Here is a 22,734-nt window from a genome sequence, read left to right as displayed (position 1 = left end):
AGGGTTATTTCTAGATTAAAGACAACGTAAAAAAAAAAACACACACACACACAAATAAAAATAGGGCATTTATTTTCCTTTGACTTAGGCAAAATTTCTAGAAATTCTGAAGTTACTGGTAGAAGAGGAGCTCATCTTTTATAAACAGATTTTGGGAAAACTCAAGTGTTCTGAATTTTTAAAAACCCCATTTGTGAATCTGATGACTTCAAATTTTTTTTTAAAGATTTTATTTATTTAAATGAGAGGCAGAGAGACAGAAATAGTGACAGAGACCATGAGTGGGGAGGAGAGGGAGAAGCAGGCGCTCCACTGAGCAGCGAGTCCAATGCAGGGCTCAATTCCAGGACCCTGTGATCATGACCTGAGGCAAAGGCAGACATCTGACCCACTGAGCCACCCAGGCACCCTGATGACTTCAAATTTAACAGCAAAAAGACACTGCACAATTTGGCTTTCTCATAATAAGCATACTTCTGAAATATGTTTAGAGCCCTAAAAGCATAAAAAATTGAGAGAAGGTTCTTAAGGGGAAAAAAAAACTTTTTTTTTTCTCTGAGAAATTTCCAATTCCCCACACTTCACCCTGCTCCTCAATACATGAATTTCATATATAGAATAATTCCTATTCAAGCACTTTTTTAAACGTATTTTTAAAGATTTTATTTACTTCTTTATTTCAGAGAGAGGACACGAGAGCAGAGGGGCAGAGGGAGAGAGAGAGTCTCACGCAGACTGCCAGCTGAGTGTGGCGCCTGCCTCGCAATGCCGAGATCACGACCTGAGCTGAAACCAAGTGTCAGATGCTTAACCCACTGAGCCACCCAGGGGTGCCTAAAACATCTTCATCTGTAATAGTAAAGTATTTTAATCTGCAATAGAAAGAAGACCCTAATGGGCCCACCTAGAAGCTGTGCTTCAGGAGAGACAAGTCTGGTGGCCTGGACTATTACAAAGGCTGTAAGAAGGCATGAAAGCGGAGACTCTGCAAAGACTCCACAGTACAGCCGAAGGCAAGGGGAGGAGAAGCCTAGCTCGGAGGGTCACTGGGGAAAGAAAGAGCAAATGAGAGGATTTATACCTGCAAGGAACAAGCTCCCAATCTGCTGGTCTTCCCACAATATTACCCTAATGACCTGATACTACCATGCTCTGCTCAAAGGCAGAGGGACAAACATCAGCGGAGGCCTGTGTGTGTGGTCTCAGAGCTGGTGCTTTTCACCCCTAAAGTTATGCAGACGCTGAGGTATTTAGGGATAAGACAAAAGGTCATGTATACAATTTATTTTAAAGTGGTTTGGGGGGAAACATGTACGTAGAAATAGATTTGTACACACACCCACAGATATTTATACACACACACATACATGCAGACATATGTAATGTGTATGTGACACAGAACGTGCAGACATGGCAAAATATAACCGTTACTGATCTTTATTATTCATTTACTTAAGTAGCTCCTTGCCCAGTGTGGAGCCCAGCGTGGGGCTTAAGTGACTGTGAAATCAAGACCTGAGCTGAGATCAAGAATCGGATGTTTAACTGACTAAGCCACCCAGATGCCTCTATAACCATTAGTAATCTTAAGTAAAGGGCATACGAAAGTTCATTTTACTATCCTTGCAACTTTCTACAGGTCTGAAATTCCTTCATAGTAAAATGTTATAATTAATATCATTTTTTATTTTTTTTATTTATTTTTTTTAATTTTTTTTTTAAATATTTTATTTATTCGACAGAGAGAAATCACAACTAGGCAGAGAGGCAGGCAGAGAGAGAGGAGGAAGCAGGCTCTCCACGGAGCAGAGAGCCCGACGTGGGGCTCGATCCCAGGACACTGGGATCATGACCTGAGCCGAAAGCAGAGGCTTTAACCCACTGAGCCACCCAGGTGCCCCTTAATATCATTTTTTAAAGATTCACTTATTTATTTAACAGAGAGAGAGAAAGAGAGAGTAAGGGGAAGAGCAGAGGGAGAGGGAGACAAGCAGACTCCCTGCTGAGCAGGGAGCCTGATGCGGGGTCTGATCCCATGACTCTGAGATCATGACCTGAGCTAAAACCAAGAATCAAACACTTAACCAGCTGAGCCACCCAGGCACCCCCATGACTGTTTTAAGTCAGTTAAACACTCAGTTGGTTAAGCGTCCAACTCTTGGTTTCAGCTCAGGTCATGATCTCAGGGCTGTGGGATGGGGCCCCAGGTTGGTCTCTACGCTCAGCAGGGTGTCTGCTTGAAGGTTCTCTCCTCTACCCCTCCCCCGCTTGCTTTTGCCCTAATAAATAAATATATATATATTTTTTAATTATTTTTATTTATTTGACAGAGAGAAATCACAAGTAGGCAGAGAGGCAGGCAGAGAGAGAGAGAGGAGGAAGCAGGCTCCCGCGGAGCAGAGAACCCGATGCGGGGCTCGATCCCAGGACCCTGAGATCATGACCTGAGCCAAAGGCAGAGGCTTTAACCCACTGAGCCACCCAGGCGCCCCCTAATAAATATTTAAAAAATTAAAATAAATATTAAAATTAAATAGTCATATAATGCTATAAGCTATTTTGTCAAATTGTTTATACTCTGGAAGTTTATTTCAATCTGATACAAGTTTGAGGGCTTATAAAAATTTTATGTCTTTAGAAGAATAGAAAACGGGTAATGGTTGTGTATGTTTTGAATAAGCTCAGATACTGCTCCGCTATACTTCCAGATGTGACAGTATTAAGTCCAGCAGCCTCTGAAGGAGGGTGTGCTAGACAGATAATAAGGGGCATTGGACATGGTGGGCAGGAAAGGAGTAATAATGCAGAGGCCTAGGAAGTAGCCATGGGGGTTAAGACCCTCGATTCCGGTCCTAGAAGTCAAAAAGTAACTTTTTAAAAAGATTTTAAGTGGGGCACCTGGGTGGCTCAGTGGGTTAAGCTACTGCCTTCGGCTCAGGTCATGATCTCAGGGTCCTGGGATCGAGCCCCACATCGGGCTCTCTGCTCAGCAGGGAGCCTGCTTCTCTCTCTCTCTCTCTCTGCCTGCCTCTCTGCCTACTTGTGATCTCTGTCAAATAAAAAAAAAAAAAAAAAAAAAAAAAAGATTTTAAGTAATCTCTGTACTCAACGTGGGGCTTGAACTTAGAACCCTGAGACCAAACGTTACATACTCTTACTGACTGAGCCAGCCAGTGCCCTGGAAAAAGTAATTCTTAACTCCTGCTCTCTTAACCCTAAGGAGGAACAGAGGTGGAAATGCAGCTGGTATCAGGAAGTGTACAAGGTGCCTCCAAATCCTCTGAATGAGAGGCCAGGTCACCTGTCAGATGCTCTCCCCTACGGCAGAGAATAACGCCTGGGTGCCCAACAATGACTGTCCGACAGAAATGTATCCTAGAGCTGAAGGACAAAGCGACGGGGACTAGAGAGGAAGGCGTGACCATCAGGGCAGGAGTCAGTGACAGGAAATGTTTCTCTAAAGAGGTATCTGAGCTTACCACTGGAGGTATAAAGGAAGGGGCCAGAAAGATATTCTAGCCCGAGAAAACCGCATAAGCAGAGGCCACATGGGAGAGGACGAACGTTTAGGCTCGCCCGAGACACATAAAGGAAATGGACGAAGGCTTTGTAGCTAGGATAGCATCATACCCCATAAATTTACACTTGGGGAGAACAGTTCCTTTGGGGGGCATACGTGGAAGACTAAGATCAGGGACCTGATGAAGTATTTCAAGTAGGCGATGATGCCTGAGTAGAGAGAAAGGAAAGGCTCTATGAAGATTCTGGAGCGAGAACTGATAGGAGTTAACGACTGGCTGTAGGGCTGAGTAAGAACCATTTTCTGGCTAAGGTGGAAGGGTAGAAAGCGTCCTATTAACTGACATGATTCATGTGTAGGAAAGAAGACAGGTTAAATAAATGCTCAACATCAGTCTTTTATATAATCTAATATTAAATTCCTAAATGATGTTTTCCCCTCTACAAAAAATATGGCCTGTCTCCAATTTCAGTGTAGTTCCTGGTTAGTTTGGGTTCAAACAATAGTTATTAGATCCCTTTACCTACCAAGTGCTGCTGTAAAATCCATGCTTTATCTCGTAAAATATAAACCAAGGTTGGGGAAGGATACACACATGAAAAGAAAAGGAGACCCAAAGGCTGTCCTACCTGTGAGGTAAAGGTCGGCCTCCGTCCCCTGCAGCACCTTGCTCCCGGAACCAGCGCACAGGGCCACGACTTTGACTGGAGACTCTTCAAAATAAAAGAAACAAGAAGACCAATACTTTACAATTCCTCTTCATTTTAACATTATAATTTGTACCAAGAATCTTTCACATAATGCAGACTTCAGTCCTGGTCTCATCACCAGTACAAGAACTTCGCTTACTGAGTTTTAAAAAGTAACAAAACATGTCTTCACAGAAGCAAGCAGATTATTTTTTGAAATTGCATAAACTGCATAAATAACCCAACAAAGGGCTGTTATTTCTTCAGACATACGCGGCTGCACAAGCCCACGTAAGGCACCACTGAACAGTGCTAACTGCGCGGCTCTAGGCTTTGTCCCTGCTGCAAGGTAAAGTGACCTCTCCTGGGCCTCCAGGCAACAGTGAGAGGTAGGCAGGTACTGTCACTGTTCTCAAGGGAGGAACCAAAACAGCTACTTAAAGGAATGCTACCAAATTGACTCGACATATATTTTTAAACAGATTTACTCTAAAAGAACAACCTTTGAAGAGTTGGAGATTAAAATGACAGAAGCGTTGAAGCCCAAATCCACAAGTATTTCACCCTTACGGCTTCTAGAACGGATACTTCATTAGCGGTCACTCTATTAGAGGTATTTTAGACTTACTGATTTGAAAGAGAGAGAGTGCATGCACGTGTGCGCAGGGTTGCGGCGGAGGGAGAGAGAATCCTCAAGCACACGCCTCACTGAACAGGGAGCCTGACACGGGACTCCATCGCAGGACCCTGAGATCACGACCTGAGCTGAAATCTAGAGTCAGATGCTTAACTGACTGAGCCACACAGGCACTCCTAGGGGTGTTTCAAAAAAGAGTGGCTGAGGGCACCCTCTGCACGGAGAGTCCCAGGATCCCCAGGCCTGTACCCACCTCAGCTACAGCTCTCCTGCTAGGGTGCCCCCTGCATAAAGCCCCTTGGGACCTCCCCAGCCCATGCCCCACCTCCACTCCAGCTGCCCCTCCGAGGCACCCCCTGCACAGAGCGCCCTGGGACACCAGCCTTATACCCACACTTCAGCTTCAGTTACCCTGTTGGGATGTCCTCTACACTGAGAGCCGAGGGACACCCCAGTGTGCACCCACTTCACCTTCAGCTGTCCTGTCAGGGCATTCTCTGAGAGCCTCAGACCATCCCAGTCCATGCCCACTTTAGCTCGTGCCATCCCACTAGGCCAGCCTAGAGAGTGCCCTGGGACTCCAAGCCCATGCCAGACACCGCTCCAGCCAGCCAAAGCCATTGGGCACACACAGCCCACACAGGGATGATCATACACAAGACCATCTCTTCAAGGTTAGAAGCAGCTGTTCCACCTAATTCATACAAATGAACACAGAAAGTCAAACAGAATGAGAAGATTAAGGAATAAATTCCCAATGAAAGAACAAGATGAAACCTCAGAAAAAGAACTAAATGAAACAAAGTAAAATGCCAACCAAGTTTAAAGTAATGGTCATAACGAGAGGAGAGTGGAAGAACTCAGTGGAAACTTCAACATAGAGACAGAAACAAAAACCTATCAGGGTTGAAAAATAGAACTGAAATGAAAAATACACTCGAGGGAATCAACAGATTAGTGGGTGCGGAAGCATGGATCAGCGATCTGCAAAACAGGGTGATGGAGCGCATCCAACCGGAACGGCAAAAAGAAAACCATTTTTTAAAATGAGGATATGGTAATGGATCTCTTCAACAACATCAAGCTAACAAACATTAGCATTATGTGTGTCCCAGAAGAAGAAGAGAGAAAGAGAGTCAGAAAACTTATTTGAAGAAACAATAGCTGAAAACTGCCCTGACCAGAAGGAAACAGACATCCAAGTTCAGGAAGCACAGACAGTTCCAAACAAGATGAACCCAAGGAGGCCCATACCATGACACATAATAATTGAAATGTCAGACTAAAAGAGAATTTTATCAGCTGATTTCCAGCAGAAATTTTGTAGGCCAAAAGGGAATGTTGATGACATAAAGTGCTAAATGGAAAAAAATCTACATCAAGAATAATCTACCCAGCAAGATTATCATTCAGATTTGAAGGAGATAAAACAAGCTTCCCAAGGAGCCCATCACCACTAAACCAGACTTACAAAAAATGTCAAAGAACTTCTTGAGGCAGATAAGAAAAAGACACAGAAGAAAATTATTAAGAAAAATATGTAAAATAAGATAATGTATACAAAAAAACATGGAGGAGGGAGTAAAGAAGAAGTCCTTTTAAAATGAGTTCCAATGGGGGCACCTGGGTGTCTCAGTCAATTGGGCAGCCAATTCTTGATTTTGGCATGACATACATCGAGAAAGCACAAGCAGTGGGAGCAGTAGAAGGAGAGGGAGAAGCAGGCTCCCCGCTGAGCAGGGAGCCTGATGTGGGGCTCCATCCCAGGACCCTGGGGTTATGACCTGAGCTTAAGGCAGATGCTTAACCACCTGAACCACCCAGGTACCTCCGGAAAGTCTCAATAAATTTGAGAAGAATGAAGTTGTATCATCCATCCTTTCCAACCACAAAGCAAGAAACTAGAAATCAACCACAAGAAAAAAACTGGAAGAAAACACAAACACGTGAAACTTAAACAACCAATGGGTCAACAAAGAAAGAAGAAAATAAAAAAATACAGAGAGACAAATAGAAATGAAAGCACAATGGTCCCAAAATCCGAGACACAGTAAAAGCAATTCTAAGGAAAATTTACAGTGATACAGGCCTACCTCAAGAAACAAGAAATATCTGAAGTAAACAATCTAACCTTATACTTAAAGGAACTAGAAAAAGAACAAAACCCAAGGTCAGTAGAGGAATGAAACAAAAGATCAGAGCAAAAATAAATGAAAAAGACTAAAAAAAAAAAAAAAGGCTCAAACAATAGAAAAGATCAATGAAACCAAGAGGCATCTCTTTGAAAAGGTAAACAAAATTGATAAAACTTTGGCCAGACTCAAGAAAAACAGAAAAGGATCCAAATTTTAAAAATCACAAATGAAAGAGAAGTAAAAACTGACACAACAGAAACACAAAAGATGAGAGGCTACTTTGAAAAACTACATGCCAACAAATTGAACAACCCAGACGAGATGGATGAACTTCTGGAAATACACAATCTTCCAATATTGAATCAGGAATAAATAGAAAATCTGAACAGACTGATTTACTGATAATGGAACTGAATTGGTAATCAAAAAACTCCCAACAAATACTAGTCTACCTGAATTTACAGGTAAATTCTACCAAACACTTAAAGAAGAGTTAATACTTAATCTCCCCCAAACTATTCCAAAAAATAGAAGAGGAAGGAAGTCTTCCAAATACATTCTACAAGGCCAGCATTACTTCGATTCCAAAAACAAAGACACTCCCAAACTAGAGGCCAAAATCCTCACTGAACGTAGATGCAAAAATCCTCAATAAAACATTAGCCAACCACACTCAAAAATGCATTCACTACAATCAAGTAGCGTTTATTCCAAGGATGCAAGGATGCTTCAACAGTCATAAAATCATAAAGTCATAAAATAACGTAATACACCACGTTAACAAAGCGAAGGATAAAAATCGGATGATCATCTCAAGAGGTGCAGAAAAGTCAATGGACAAAATTCAACATCTGCTCAATAAAGTGGGTTTAGAGGAAACATTCCTCAATATAATAAAAGCCATATATGAAAAACCCACAACTAACCTCACACTCAGTGGTGAAAAACTAAAAGCTTTTCCTCTAAGATCAGGAATAAGACATGAATGCCCACTCTAGCCACCATAAATTGTAGTCAGAGCAATCAAACAAGAAATAAAAGATATCCAAATTGATAAGGAAGAAATAAAACCCTATCTGTAGGTGACGTAATAGTATACATAAAAAAAACCTCAAGGGGCACCTGGGTGGCTCAGTGGGTTGAGCCTCTGCCTTCGACTCGGGTCATGATCTTGGGGTCCTGGGACTGAGCCCTACATCAGGCTCTCTGCTCAGTGGGGACCCTGCTTCCCCCTCTCTCTGCCTGCCTCTTTGCCTACTTCTGATCCGTTCTCTGTAAAATAAATAAATAAAATCTTTAAAAACAACAAAAAACCCCCAAGACTCCACCAAAAAACCATTAAAATCATAAATGAATTCAATAATGTTGCAAAATACAAAATTAATATGCAAGAATCTGTTACATTTCTATACACAAATAATGAAGTAGCAGAAAGAGAAATTAAGGAAACAATTCCATTTACAATTGCACCAAAAAGAATAAAATAGGAATAAACTTAAACAATGAGGTCAAAGTCCTATACTCTGAAAACTATAAAACACTGATTTAAGATACTGAAGATGACACAAATGGGAAGATATTCCATTATCATGGATTTGAAGAATACTGTTAAAACATCCATACTGCCAAAAGCAATCTACAGATTCAATGCAATCCCTATCAAGATACCAACAGGATTGTTCATGAAACTAGAACAAATAATATTCAAATTTGTATGGAATCATCAAAGACTCGAATAGCCAAAGCGTTCTTAGAAAGAACAAAGCTGGAGGCATCACACTTCCCAATTTCAAGACATACCACAAAGGCTTAATAATCAAAATAGTATGGTACTGGCACAAAAACAGACACCTAGATCAACGGAACTGAATAGAGCCCAGAAATATACATTTATATATGGTCAATTAATCTTCAACAAAGGAGGCAAGAATATGCAATGAGAAGAGGTCTGTTCAACAAATGATGCTGGGAAAACTGGACAGTTACCTGCAAAAGAATAAACTAGACCCATGTCTTACACCAACACAAAAATAAACTCTAGATGGATTAAAAACCTAAATGGAAGACCTGAAACCATAAAACTCCTAAAAAAAGACATAGACAGTAATTTCTCTTACATTGGCCTTAACAATACTTTTCTAGATAGCTCTCCTGAAGCAAGGTAAACAAAAGCAAAAATAAACATTGGGACTACACCAAAATAAAAAGTTTTTGCACCGGCATGCCTGAATGGCTCAGCTGGTCAAGCATCTGCTTTCGGCTCAGGTCAAGATCCTGGAGTCCAGGATCAAGATCAAGCCCCATATGGGGAAATCCCTGCTCAGCAGGGAGTCTGCCTCTCCTTCTGTCCCTCACCCTGCTTGTGCTCACTCTCCTGCTCATTGTCTCTCTCAAAAAAATAAAATCTTGGGGCGCCTGGGTGGCTCAGTGGGTTAAGCCGCTGCCTTCGGCTCAGGTCATGATCTCGGGGTCCTGGGATCGAGTCCCACATCGGGCTCTCTGCTCAGCAGGGAGCCTGCTTACCTCTCTCTCTCTCTCTGCCTGCCTCTCTATCTACTTGTGATCTCTCTCTGTCAAATAAATAAAAAATAAAAATCTTAAAAAAAAAGAGCTTATGACCCCAACCATTTAAAAAAAATAAATAAATAAAATAAAATCTTAATTAAAAAAAAAACAAACTTTGCACAGCAAAGGAAACCATCAACAAAATAAAGAGGCAATTTACTAAAAGAGAATAGATACTTGCAATGATAAATCCAATAACAAATTAACATCCAAAATACATAAAGAACTTATATAACTCAACACTTAAAAAAAAACAAAACAAACAAAAAAAAACCCACATAATCAAATTTAAATGGCCAGAAACCCTGAACATTTTTTTCAAAGACATACAGATGGCCAATAAACACATGATGAGATAGTAAACGTAACTCATCATCAGAGAAATGCACATCAAAACCACAAGGAGGCATCATTCACATCTGTCAGAAAGGATGAACTCAAGAAGACAAGAAATAACAAGTGTTGGTGAGGATGGGAGAAAAAGGAACCTTCACGTACTGTTGGTGGGAATGCAAACTGGTGCAGCCACTGTGGAAAACAGTATGGAGGTTCCTCAAAAAAATAAAAATAGGAATACCATATGACCCAGTAATTCCACTACTGAGTATTTATGCAAAGAAAACAAAAACACTAACTTGAAAACACATATGCATCCCTATGTTTACTGCACCATTATTTACAACAGCCAAGCTAAGGAAGTAACCCAAATGCTCATTAATAGATAAATGGACAAAGGTGATGTGGTAAGTATACATAATGAAACATTACTCTGCCACAAAAAAGGAGATCCTGCCACTTGCAACGATATGGATGGACCTAGAAGGTATTAACGCTAAGTAAAATAAAACTCAGACCGAGAAAAACAAATACATACCATGAGGAATCACATATAGAATCTTAAAAAAAAAAAAAAAAAAAAAAAGAGGGGCCCCTGGGTGGCTCAGTCGTTAAGCATCTGCCTTCGGCTCAGGTCATGATCCCAAAGTCCTGGGATGGATCCCTGCATTGGGCTCCCTGCTCTGCGGGAAGCCTGCTTCTCCCTCTCCCACTCCCCCTGCTTGGGTTCCCTCTCTCACTGTCTCTCTCTGTCAAAAACAAATAAATAAAATATTTAAAGCAAACAAAAGAAATAAACAAAAAGAAGGAGACCCATAAATACAGAGAACAGATGGCTGCCAGAGGGAACCAGGAATGGGCAAAGTACGTGAGGCGGGCAGGAGACACTTCCAGTTATAGAATGAATAAGTCACGGGGACAAAAGGTACAGCACAGGGAATATGGTTAATGACTACTGTGTGGAGACAGATTGGTAGTCACACTTTGCGAGCACAGCGTAATCTAGAGACTTGTTGAATAATTATGTTGTACACCTGAAACTAACGTAACATTGTATGTTAAGTATACTTCAATTAAAAAATAAATAAAACAGGGGCACCAGGGTGGTACAGTTGGTTAAGCATCCGACTCTTGGTTTTTAACTTGCTTCATGATCTTAGGGTCATGAGATCAAGACCCACATTGGGCTCCACTTTGCTCAGTGCAAAGTCTGCTTGGATTGTCTCTGCCTCTCCCTCTGCCCCTCCCCACATTCCAAGCACACCCATACGCATACATGCTCTCTCTCCCCCAAATAAAGAGATAAATCTTTCAAAAATTAAATCAATCAAGAAATAAATACAATAAAACTTTGAAAGAAAAAATTTTAAAAAGCAGCTTTGGAGTTGGATCAGAAATCAAATCCCATCTCTGCCATCCATTTTCTTTGGACACTAACTCCCACGAGTTGTTTGTGGACTAAGTTACCTATTTGTCTGAACCTCAATTTTATCACCTGTAATATGACAGGAATAATAATACCTTCCACATAACTAAGAGCTAGCATGTACTATACTTAATGTACGCAGTCACTGTGCCCTGTCACATGGATTATACGAACTCGATGAGTAAGGTTTTATTATTATTACTGCAGTTTTTATAGATGAGACTACCATGACACAGAGGTGTTCACTGACTTGTCAAAGTTATGCAGCAAACAGGACACAGAAATCTGAACCCAAGGCATTCCGGATCCACACTCATAACAATTACGCTTTACCCCCTGCCTTCGCAGTGGGAATTCACATACGTAGGACACTCAGTACACTGCTAAGCTCACTGCAGGAGGCCAATAAATGTTCTTTGTTCCCCAAAATACTGGGAAAAGTCAAAAGACAAGACACTGGCTACAAGACTCAAACTGCAGTGGGCCACTCTGCACCTCACTATAAAATATCACCATATGGAAAAAAAAAAAAAAAAAATCACCATATGGTAAAATATAACATTTGCATTGTTAATTGGAGCAATAACAATTTCCGGCTCTCCTCTTGGCCCATGGTAGGACTGCATTTCATGTCTTGACTTGTACTGGCAATGTGATTAATTCTGGACAATGAGTTGACCAGAAAATGGATCATTTCCATGCTAGACTATGGTTTAAGACCCTCTAAAACTAGCCCCCTGCAACAGAAATCAGTCTGCGGTGAGGAGACTTCTGCTGACGTGAAATGAACAGCAAATATGAGAGAGACATAAATCTTGTTTGAGCCAATAAGATGTTTACCACAGCACAATCTAGTCTACCCTGACTGATAAAAGAAACCAGTCATCTCGCATGAACTAACATGTCTCCTGTCACTTATATTAATATAACCAAGAACTTCAACTTTTGCCCAAACACTACATAATACTACATTAGTAGATACACCGGACAAATAAACGGTACATATTTACCTAAGGTCCTTCCTACCCCAAGAGCAAGGCGAACATGACGTAGTTTAAGGTGCCTTTTGATTCGCTCAATCATGGTAGCCAAGGAAACAGATTCATCCAGTGTGCATAAGCGTCCCATTCCAGCATGCAGGAGCAGAGGCTGAGGAGAAACAGAAGTTAGAAAAGCTGTTCACCTTCGTCCTAGGAAACAAACACACGAGATGAGAAGAAAACATGCACACTGGGCGCTTAGTATGTCAGAGCCAGGCTAAAGCCTGAGGATGGACGCCTGACGAAGACATTCTCGACTTCTATGAGCTCAGACTTCTGGAAAGGCAAATGTTTAGATAACTAATCACAGTAAAAGTGTTTAAATACAAGTGAGGTGCTATTTTATGGGAGCCCAAAGAAACAACAAAACAAATGAGCTGGGTCTTGGGGTGGGGGTACTTGGAGGAAGTGCAATCAAAAGGGGTTTTTTTTTTGTTGTTTTTGGGGGGGTTTTAAAAAAGATTTTATTTATTTGTCAGAAAGAAAGAGAGACAGTACAAGCAGGGGGAGCAGCAGGCAAAGGGAGAAGTAGGCTCCCTGCTGAGCAAGGAGCCCAATGTGGGATCTGATCCCAGGACCCTGACGTCATGACCTGAGCTGAAGGTAGCCACTCAACCAACTGAGCCACTCAGGCGCCCCAGAATCAAAGGTTTTACAGATACGTGGGTCTCCCAGACCAGAAAAAAAGGTAAACAAAGGAGTGGTGGTAAGTGCAGTGTGGTAGGAAAGGGATAGGGTGAAATGTGAAAGGCATGAGCTCTGAGTGGATCCAAGAGCAGACACTCTAACTGGTGTGCAGAGCAAGGGCTGGGGACAGAAGGCATGGCCAGTCACGAAGGGCTTTGTACACTCTGCCAGAAAGCACGGACTGTCTCCTGTAGGTGCCCACTAGGGAGACTACTCATCTCCCAGGTGAGGAAAGATGAGAGTTTCAACCACTATGAAGACAAAGCAGAGAGAGAAGAGAACAGTTTAGATTTGGGGATAGAATCAGCAGGGCTTGCATTTATGAGAGGCAAGGCAGAGTTGTGGAGACTTGGAAAATAAGGTAGATGATGATGCCACCAATGAAATAGAAAAAATATTTAAAGGGGTGAGGCAGGGGCGCCTGGGCCGATCTCTTGGTTAAGCATCCAACTCTTGACCTCAGCTAGGGTCATGATCGTGGGCTGGAGCCTGCTGGAGATTCTCTCTCCCTCTCTCTGCCCCTCCCTCCAACCCCTGCTCTCACGGGTGTTCATGCTGTCTCTAAAAAAATAAAAATAAAGGGGGGATACAGGGAATAAGGTCAGTAATTGTATATACTGAAGTACCTGTGGGATCCATTAAGAGGAAAATGTCAGAGAGTCCCTGGAAATATGGGTTTGTTTAACTTTTTACCTTAAGAAAGCATTCTGAGCCAGAAAATCAAGATATAGGATTCATTATACAAATAACAATCAGGTTAAAGGAGCAAAGAAAATGGTCCAGGCAGAGAGTTTTATAAAAGAGATAGAACCTGAAACCTGTAACTGTCTCTAACCCTAGAAAGTAGTGCTCTGTAATACTGGGTGTCAACCGCACTAACCATAAAAAACAGAAACTTCAGGGGCATCTGGATGGCTCAGTCAGTTAAGCATCTGTCTTTGGCTCAGGTCATGATCCTGGAGTCCCGGGATCGAACCTTGCATCCAGCTCCCTGTTCAGTGGGGAGTCTGCTTCTCCCTCTTTCACCCTGCTTGTGTGCTCTCTCTTGCTCTCTCAACTAAATAAATTTTTTTTAGTCTTAAAAAAAAAAACCAGAATTGGCGCCTGGGTGGCTCAGTGGGTTAAGCCTCTGCCTTCGGCTCAGGTCATGATCTCAAGTCCTGGGATCGAGCCCCACATCAGGCTCTCTGCTCAGCGGGGAGCCTGCTTCCCTTCCTCTCTCTCTGCCTGCCTCTCTGCCTACTTGTGATCTGTCTGTCAAAAAATAAATAAAATCTTTTAAAAACAAAAACAAATGAGAATTTTAAAAATTACTTTATATTATTTTATTTCTTTTTTTTTTGAGAGAGCGTGGATATATGAGCTTGGGGGGGAGGGGGAGTCTTGAGCAGGATCCACACCTAGTGTGGAGAGGCACCTCATGACCCTGAGATCATGACCTGAACCAAAAGCAAGAGTTGGACACTTAATGGACTGAGCCACCCAGGTGCCCCCACATCAGAACTTTTTTTTTAAAGTCCTGCACTGCTATGACCCAAATGTTTCTGCCCCCACACAAATTCAAATGTTGAAATCCTAACACCCAAAGGTGATGGTATTAGGAGGTGGAGCCCTATGAGGAGGTATCTGGGGGGTACTCAAGTCATGAGTGGGGAGCCCACATGATGGGATTCGCTTATACAATAGCGCTCCGAGAGGTATCCCTAGTCCTTCCCTTTACGTGAGATCGCAGAGAGAAGGCGCCGCTGATGAACCAGAAGTAGGCCCTCACCAGGCACCACTCCAAATCTGTTGGTACTGTTATCTTGGACTTCCCAGCCTCCAGAACTGTGAGAAATAAAATTTCTGTTGTTCATTAGCTACCCAGTCTGGGGTATTTTGTCAGAGCAGCCCAAATGTGCTACAGCAGCCCAAATGGACTAAAACATCTACCAATGGTTTTTCCACTCCTGGCATGTCCCCCTTTCTCAATATATTTTTTCAGGATGTTTTACACACCCTATACCAGCTTGTGCTTCTTTAAGTAACAGTTATGATAGCCTGTCAATCTAACAACCTACAAATGAAACTGTCAAACAAAAATGCACAGTAATGTATTTTTATTACCTTCTCCAGTGACAGAATTTCGGTCTTCTGATAGAACTGTCTGCTCTGGGAAAGAAAAGCCACCACTTGCATCAAAGCCTCCTGACTACAATTCAGACTAATCCGTGTTTGTTCCTCACCATCAGTCCTATAAAAGAAAAAAAACACTTGCTCCTTTAGGATAAATGTAAGTAAAATGTATTTTATTTTTTGTAAAGATTTTATTTATTTATTTGAGAGAGAGCACACACAAGCATGTGCTCACAAAAGGGACAGAGGGAGAGGGAGGGAGAATCCCAAGCAGACTTTGGGCTAAGCTTGGACTTCGCTGCCAAGAGGCTCAGTCTCATAACTCTAAGATCTTGACCTGAGCAGAAACCAAGAGTCAGATGCTTAACCAGGCACTTAACTGACTGAGCCACCCAGGCGCCCCATGAAATGTATTTTTAAACAATCCATTTTACAACTCCTATAAAAGAGATTAGATTCCATGAAGTTTAAGATTCAATCCCAAACCAAACTATTTTCTAGAACAGTATTTCTCAAACTTCCGTATGCATCAGGGGCGCCTGGGTGGCTCAGAGGGTCAAGCCTCTGCCCTTGTCTCAGGTCATGATCTCAGGGTCCTGGGATCGAGCCCCGCATCAGGCTCTCTGCTCAGCAGGGAGCCTGCTCCCCCGCCTCTCTCTGCCTGCCTCTCTGCCTACTTGTGATCTCTCTGTCAAATAAATAAATAAAATCTTAAAAAAAAAACAAACTTCTGTATGCATCAAAATCTTCTTGTAAACTTTTTTTTAAAAGATTCATTTATGTGAGTGAGAGAGAGAGAGAGAGAGAATCTCAAGCAGTCTCTGTGTTCAGTGCAGATCCCAACACAGGGCTTACTCTCATGACCCTAAGATCACCACCTGAGCAGAAACCAAGAGTCAGATGCTTAACCCAGGAGCAACCCAGGCACCACAAAATCTCCATGTAGACTTAATAAAACACAGATTGCTGAGCTCTACCTCCCAGATTCAGTAGTTCTAGATTGTGATCTGAGAATGCACCTTTCTAACAAGTTCCAGGTGATGCTGATGTTGCTGACCCAGGGACCTCATTTTGAAACCACTGTTACAGAACTATTGTGTGGTTTTTTGTTTTTTTTTTTTTTAATTTTATTTATTTGACAGGGAGAGGGAGGGGGGAGAGAGAGAGAGAGGCAGCACAGAACAGGAAAAGCAGAAGAGGGAGAAGCAGACTCTCCACTGAGCAGGGAGCCTGATGCAGGGCTTGATCCTGGACCCCGGAATCATGACCTAAGCCAAAAGCAGATGCTTAACCCTCTGAGCCTTCCAGGGGCTCTGTTACAGAACTACTCTTAATTCCAGGTGTGCACCAGCAATCTGCTACCTTCTTAAAATGATAGCTGCTGGACTCGTCTACAGATCCAGTGAAAAAGAACTTTTATGAATGGGACTACAGCAAACTGCATCTTTTTAAGGCCCTACGGAAGTTAACTTTCAAGTATCACTGAATACAAGATTCTCCAGAACAGATTTTTGAGCAAACTCTATTCTAGTTACATAGATCTAGGATGAAAAGCCAAAAATATGCATTTTTCATAAGCAGCCCACTAACATTGATGTAGGGGCTCCCTGAGTCACCCTCTGAAAAGTAACGGCATAGAGCCTCTCCAAAAAGACTGGCATCAGGAAAGTTCTCTATTTAACCATAAACTCTAAATATAATCATAGAAGTCTAGAACTAAAAGACACCTTAAAAGAATCTGGAAGAGGGGGCGCCTGGGTGGCTCAGTGGGTTAAAGCCTCTGCTTTCGGCTCAGGTCAGGATCTCAGGGTCCTGGGATCGAACCCCACATTGGGCTCTCTGCTTGGCGAGGAGCCTGCTTCCTCCTCTCTCTCTCTGCCTGCTTCTCTGCCTACTTGTGATCTCTGTCAAATAAATAAATTTTTTTTAAAAAGTTTTAAAAAAAAGAAAAGAAAAGAAACCCGGTACATCTAAAATAAGAAACATTACACATCAGGCAAAGAGATCTTCTGTAACTATATGGGATGATTTCTAAGACACCCTGGTAATAAGAAAGACAAATACAGCATTTCATTTAATTAAGTGGGGGAAAACAACCAAAAAACTATACACTTCTTCAGATCCCTGTATATGTATGGAAAGATACCCACTTCTCTGAAAACAGGGAAAAGATGATTTGCACTAAAGATATAGGACTTGAGTAAAAGGAACAAGGAGGACTGCTGTATTGTTTGAAATTTTCATTATTTGTATCACTGTCTTTTAATGTCAGTACTTACACAGTATTTCAATAAGGTACAAGACCACCATTACTGGAATCTATAAAGTCCTATAATTTCTCTTGAGAGTCTTTAAATTCCTCAACACTATTAAAAAACATTTTCGGGGCACCTGGGTGGCTCAGTGGGTTAAAGCCTCTGCCTTCGGCTCAGGTCATAATCCCGGGGTCCTGGGATTGAGCCCCGCATCGGACTCTCTGCTTGGCAGGGAGCCTGCTTCCTCCTCTCTCTCTCTGCCTGCCTCTCTGCCTACTTGTGGTCTCTGTCTGTTAATAAAATAAATTAAAAAAAAACAAAAAAACATTTTCAATTATAAAAGGTCTACATTTAAAAACCTCTCTTAAGAAGCACCTGTTTGGTTCAGTTGATTAAGCATCTGACTTTGGCCCAGGTCATGATTTCATGGTCCTGGGATTGAGCCCCACATTGGGTTCCTTGCTCTGCAAGGAGTCTGCTTATTTCCCACTCCCTGTTTATCTCCCACTCCTCTGCCCCTCCCCGCTTGTGTGTGCACACACATGCTTACTCATTCTCTCTCAAATAAATAAAATCTTTAAAAACAAAACAAAACCACTTATGAAAAAATCATTTTTGTTGTAGCTGGATATAGATTTCCATTTTATTAAAATCTTTCTTTAAGATTTTAGTTATTTATTTGACAGATAGAGATCACAAGTAGGCAGAGAGGCAGGCAGAGAGAGAGGAGGAAGCAGGCTCCCTCTTAGCAGAGAGCCTGACGTGGGGCTCGATCCCAAGACCCCGAGATCATGACCTGAGCTGAAGGCAGAGGCTTAACCCACTGAGCCACCCAAGCGCCCCTTTATCTTTGTTTGTTAAACAATTATTAAATTCCAGCTTTGTATAACTTGTCTTTTAACATGTTTCAAAAGGCATGAGGATAAATTAGCTTCAAAGGAAACCTATGAGGCACCATTTTGGTATCTCTGCCCTAAATAATGATTGGCCTTATAAGAGACACCTGAATGGTCTGTTTTTCCCTTTAAAGTATTCAAAAGGACTTGGAGAAAGGGGAACCCTCTTCACTGTTGTTGTGAATGCAAACTGGGTGCAGCCACTCTGGAAAATAGTATTGAGTTCCTCAGAAAGTTAAAAATAGAACTCCCCTACAACCCAGCAATTGCACTACTAGGTATTTATCTAAAGGACAGAAACATAGTGATTGGAAGGGGCACATGTGCCCCGATGTTTATAGCAGCAGTGTCCACAGCAGCCAAAATACAGAAAGAGCCGAGATGTCTATCAACAAATAAATGGATAAAAAAAACATGGCACATATATATAAGGGACTATTACTCGGCCATCAAAAATAATGAAATCCTGCCATTTGTACCTATTTAGATGAACTAGAATATTATGCTAAGCAAAATAAAAGATAAATACCATATGACTTCACTCGTATGTAGAATTTTAGAAACAAAACAGATGAACATAGGGGAAGGGAAGGAAAAATAAAATAAGATGAAAACAGAGAGGGAGGCAAACCATAAGAGACCTTTTTTTTTTTTTTAAGATTTTATTTATTGTTTGACGAAGAGAGACACAGCAAGAGAGGGAACACAAGCAGGGGGAGTGGGAGAGGGAGAAGCAGGCTCCCCACTGAGCAGGGAGCCCAATGCAGGGCTCGATCCTAAGACCCTGAGATCATGACCTGAGCCAAAGGCAGATGCTTAATGGACTGAGCCACCCAGATGCCCAAAAATAAATAAAATTTTTAAAAGTGCTTGGGAATCACTGATTTACTAGAAACTGAAAGTAAATCCATGTAATCAGTGTTATCAATAGGGTTTATCTATTTACTCTCAGGTAAAAAACCACCTTTCAACGTTATCAGGAGAATTAGAAATACTCTAGGTAAAAGGTGTAGCACAGTCCCTCCAACATAGAAAATAGTGTTACTTGTCATTTTTACTGTTTTGAAAAGACCCCATGGGACACCCACATGCACATGAGAAGTATGCTGCCCTAGAAACCCACTCTGGGGGAAAACAGATCTAAATAGCAGGGTTACCAAATGCATAAGGAAGATCCATACAGATAAATATACATAAAAAAGGAGAAAAATATATCGTACCTTGTAGAAAAAGAAGTGACAGAAACATCTGCAATTTCTTTCACTGCAGAAATGACTTTGTCCAGGTCTTCGGTGCCATTAACACTGAATTCGACCCTGTGCGTCCCCGCTGTGGGGTAGGTGGGAGCTTTGGACGGATGTATGGGTCTGGAGGTGCAAACTCCTAGGGAAAAAATGGTGGGTTTTCTGTTTTGGGGGTTTTTTAAATTAAAAAGATAAACTGTTATGGGCAAAATTTTTAAGGAAATGAGTTTTTAAAGATCAATTCTCAGATACTTATTAACACACATGCACACATATCTCTTACATATACACCTAAATCCTATACATCTAAATCCCCGTAATGTAGGATTTCGTACATACAAAACCAATTTTTTTTTTCAGAATTATTTTCCAGAAGAGTCTTAAATAACACAAAAACTTGACTCATGAATACTTAGAGGATATACGGAATTTGTGACTGCTTCCTAAATTTGTTCATGTAAGCCATCGTTCTGGTTGCAATGCTCATAGCCTACTTGACCATATTAATCCAGCTTGTATCATCGTAAAAGCTTCAGCCCCAAACGAGTAAACGAAAGTAACTTACTAAAAGTAAACCTAAAACGCATGGGCTAAAGTCCTTCATTGTACTGGGCAGGAGTAAGCATTCGATAAAACTCTGAGGTCTATTTAACTGACGCATGCAGTATATTCTGGAGAGGCCTGAGCTCTGGACTCAACTGAACAAGCACTTCTCAAACTTCTGGGTGCCAGGCACTGTGACGCTTGAGTGCGGACTCCCAAAGCTCAGTCCAGCCATGAAGATTGCCTATGCTTTCCGTATTCATTAAGGACAAAAATTTCTTTTTTTTTTTTTTTTTTAAAGATTTTTATTTATTTATTTGACAGAGAGAGATCACAAGTAGGCAGAGAGGCAAGCAGAGAGAGTGAGAGGGAAGCAGGCTCCCTGCCGAGCAGAGAGCCCGATGCGGGACTCGATCCCAGGACCCTGAGATCATGACCTGAGCCGAAGGCAGTGGCCTAAACCACTGAGCCACCCAGGCGCCCCCAGGACAAAAATTTCATTTATCAAATACGGTTGCCAGATTCCACAACATTATTTTTGAATATATAAAAATAAGATAATGGTACTCACGGCTAAAGCAGTTGAAATTCTTTTGGAAAGACATTCTAAAATTTCAAAGCATTTGTAGGGGAAATAGTAAACAGGAAAGAATAAGCGCCTTCTCACCAAGCCCTTTAGCCAACCAGCTGTTGACTCCCTGGGGTGAAGCATCATAGGCTGTGTGAGGAGAGTAAACACCGACTCTGTTTTCCAGAGCCCGGATCACCAGGCGCTCCTTCCAGGTTTTCCAGGTTATGCGCGTCAGGGGTCGGAAGATGGGCGGGTGGTAGGAGAGAATGAGATCCACCTTCTTCTGCAGCGCCTCCTCCATTACTTGCTCGGTCAAGTCATTGGTAAGAAAGAGAGTGTGTACGGTGTGGGGTGGGCTTGGTTCCACCAGTAACCCAACATTGTCCCAACTCTCAGCGAGTGAGAGGGACGCAAAGTCATTCAAGGAAGAAACGAGCACCTTCAAATCCATGAAGGAGCGGGAAGGACTGCAGACTGGGGACTGAACAAGCCGGACTGTTCTGCGAATGCAGCGTACAGATGACAACATACAGAAATCAGGCAAAACTGAGTATCTGAAGTCAAAACACAGGAAATGGTACACAGACACACTTTAGGCCTGGACCTTCAAGGGAGCAAAGCAAAAGCACTGTAGTCACATATTCCTGGGTTCAAATACTAATTCTGCCACTTATCATCACACGGCATCTTAGGTAACTCATTTAACCTGAGGTTATTTTCTCATTTACAAAATGGGAGACACTATAACCTACACCAGAGGCCATTCACAGGAGCAAGCGAATTAATATGTGTAAGTCACCTAGCATGAGCCTGGTACATAATACACAAAATGTTCATCCCTACTTCCTCAACCTCACACAAGCCCTGATTCTTGTTCTCCCCAATCTTGCTTCAATCACTCTCCTCCCTTCTCCAGTTCTTTAAATACCACCCTTTCTTCCAAGACTCCTTCAACTTCCAAAATAAAGCTTCTCAAATAACCTTTTCAGGGTCTAGGCTCTATACAAAACTAACACTCAACTTCAATTAGAATCCAGGAACATTTCTATTTTTGAAGAAAAGCATTCATAGTATGCATAACTGACAATAAGCATAGCCAATTGTAAATTTAACCAGATATTCGTAATTTCAAAACCAAATTTTTCCACAAAAATATTTAACAAATTTGTTGAAAAATGTACTCTTTCGGGGGGGACCTGGGTGGCCCAGTCGTTAAGCATCTCCCACTCTCTCTCTCACTGTGTCTGTCAAATAAAACCTTTTAAAAAAGAAAAATGTACGTTTTCAGAAAAAAGTATTTACTACGACATGTGTGTACGTTTTCAGAATCCGATTTGAAATGATGCGGAGCCTCCAAAACCCACTGGAGCCTGGGGTCTTGGAAGATCTTCTGAAGGTCCTTACACACGTTCCTTCTCGGGATTCCAAGTACTGCTACCGCCCCGCTCTCCAGACTCTTCTAAATCTGACAGGCGTGAAAGTAAAGCCCTAGGGGCCCACTAGTTTTGAGTTATTTACTGCTAAATTTGAAAGAGCCCTTCAAGATAACAGAGAACACCCCCCATTTCACAGATAGGAAACTGCGAGGCTGTGTGGCTTGACGCCGCCATTAACCCCGGGAGGCGGCACAGCGGGTGACTCCCAGGCCGACTGCCAGGGCCGCAGCCGTGTAACCCATCTCCCATCTCCTAACGTCTGTTGTTTCGCCCACCTCAGAATAAAAATAACCGTGCCCCGCTTACAGTGTGGTCGAGATGTAACCGTACAGCGGGGAACAAGGCCCAGTGTCAGCACTGGTTGTAAGCACATTAGTATGGACCACTTTCCGGCCTGCAAACTGCACTCGGCTCCGTGACTTCAGATACCTCCCCTGTCAGTCCCACTTCAGACCTTTTCCAGGACAATGAAGAGGCGAGACCCAGCCCGAAGCTCCCGAGCAGGCACTCCTACCCGACTAGCGCCCTATGCCCTCAAGCCACAGACAAATTCCCTGCCCGTCTCCTCCTCCGCCTTCCTTCCCAGAAGCACCCGCATAATCTCCACAGCGCGCACTAACCACACGCCCGCCACGGACT

The 22,734-nt window shown here is 42.3% G+C and overlaps 1 protein-coding gene across 10 annotated transcripts in view; it reads right to left on the bottom strand.

Annotated features, from left to right (window-relative positions):
* The window catches only part of NIF3L1 (NGG1 interacting factor 3 like 1), a 72,444-nt gene that overhangs the window by 34,156 nt on the left and 15,554 nt on the right, over nucleotides 1–22,734 (bottom strand). For 6 of the 10 annotated variants that reach the window (XM_046019130.1, XM_046019131.1, XM_046019132.1 and 3 more), the window contains exons 1-6: nucleotides 22,550–22,696; nucleotides 20,756–21,213; nucleotides 19,522–19,684; nucleotides 15,142–15,268; nucleotides 12,319–12,457; nucleotides 4,150–4,233 (exon numbers count right to left, since the gene is read on the bottom strand). In XM_046019130.1, coding sequence (XP_045875086.1) covers nucleotides 4,150–4,233; nucleotides 12,319–12,457; nucleotides 15,142–15,268; nucleotides 19,522–19,684; nucleotides 20,756–21,188 — 946 coding nt within the window. In that variant the 5' untranslated portion in view covers nucleotides 21,189–21,213; nucleotides 22,550–22,696. Of the gene's footprint in view, nucleotides 1–4,149; nucleotides 4,234–12,318; nucleotides 12,458–15,141; nucleotides 15,269–19,521; nucleotides 19,685–20,755; nucleotides 21,214–22,401; nucleotides 22,716–22,734 lie in introns of those variants that run through there. The other 4 variants (XM_046019124.1, XM_046019122.1, XM_046019123.1 and 1 more) reach the window with 4 other exon arrangements.

The sequence above is a fragment of the Meles meles genome, chromosome 9 (genome assembly GCF_922984935.1).
Source record: "Meles meles chromosome 9, mMelMel3.1 paternal haplotype, whole genome shotgun sequence".
Lineage (NCBI taxonomy): Eukaryota > Metazoa > Chordata > Mammalia > Carnivora > Mustelidae > Meles > Meles meles.
The sequence above is the reverse complement of the archived record's forward strand: the minus strand, read 5'-3'. Positions and strand labels throughout refer to the sequence as shown.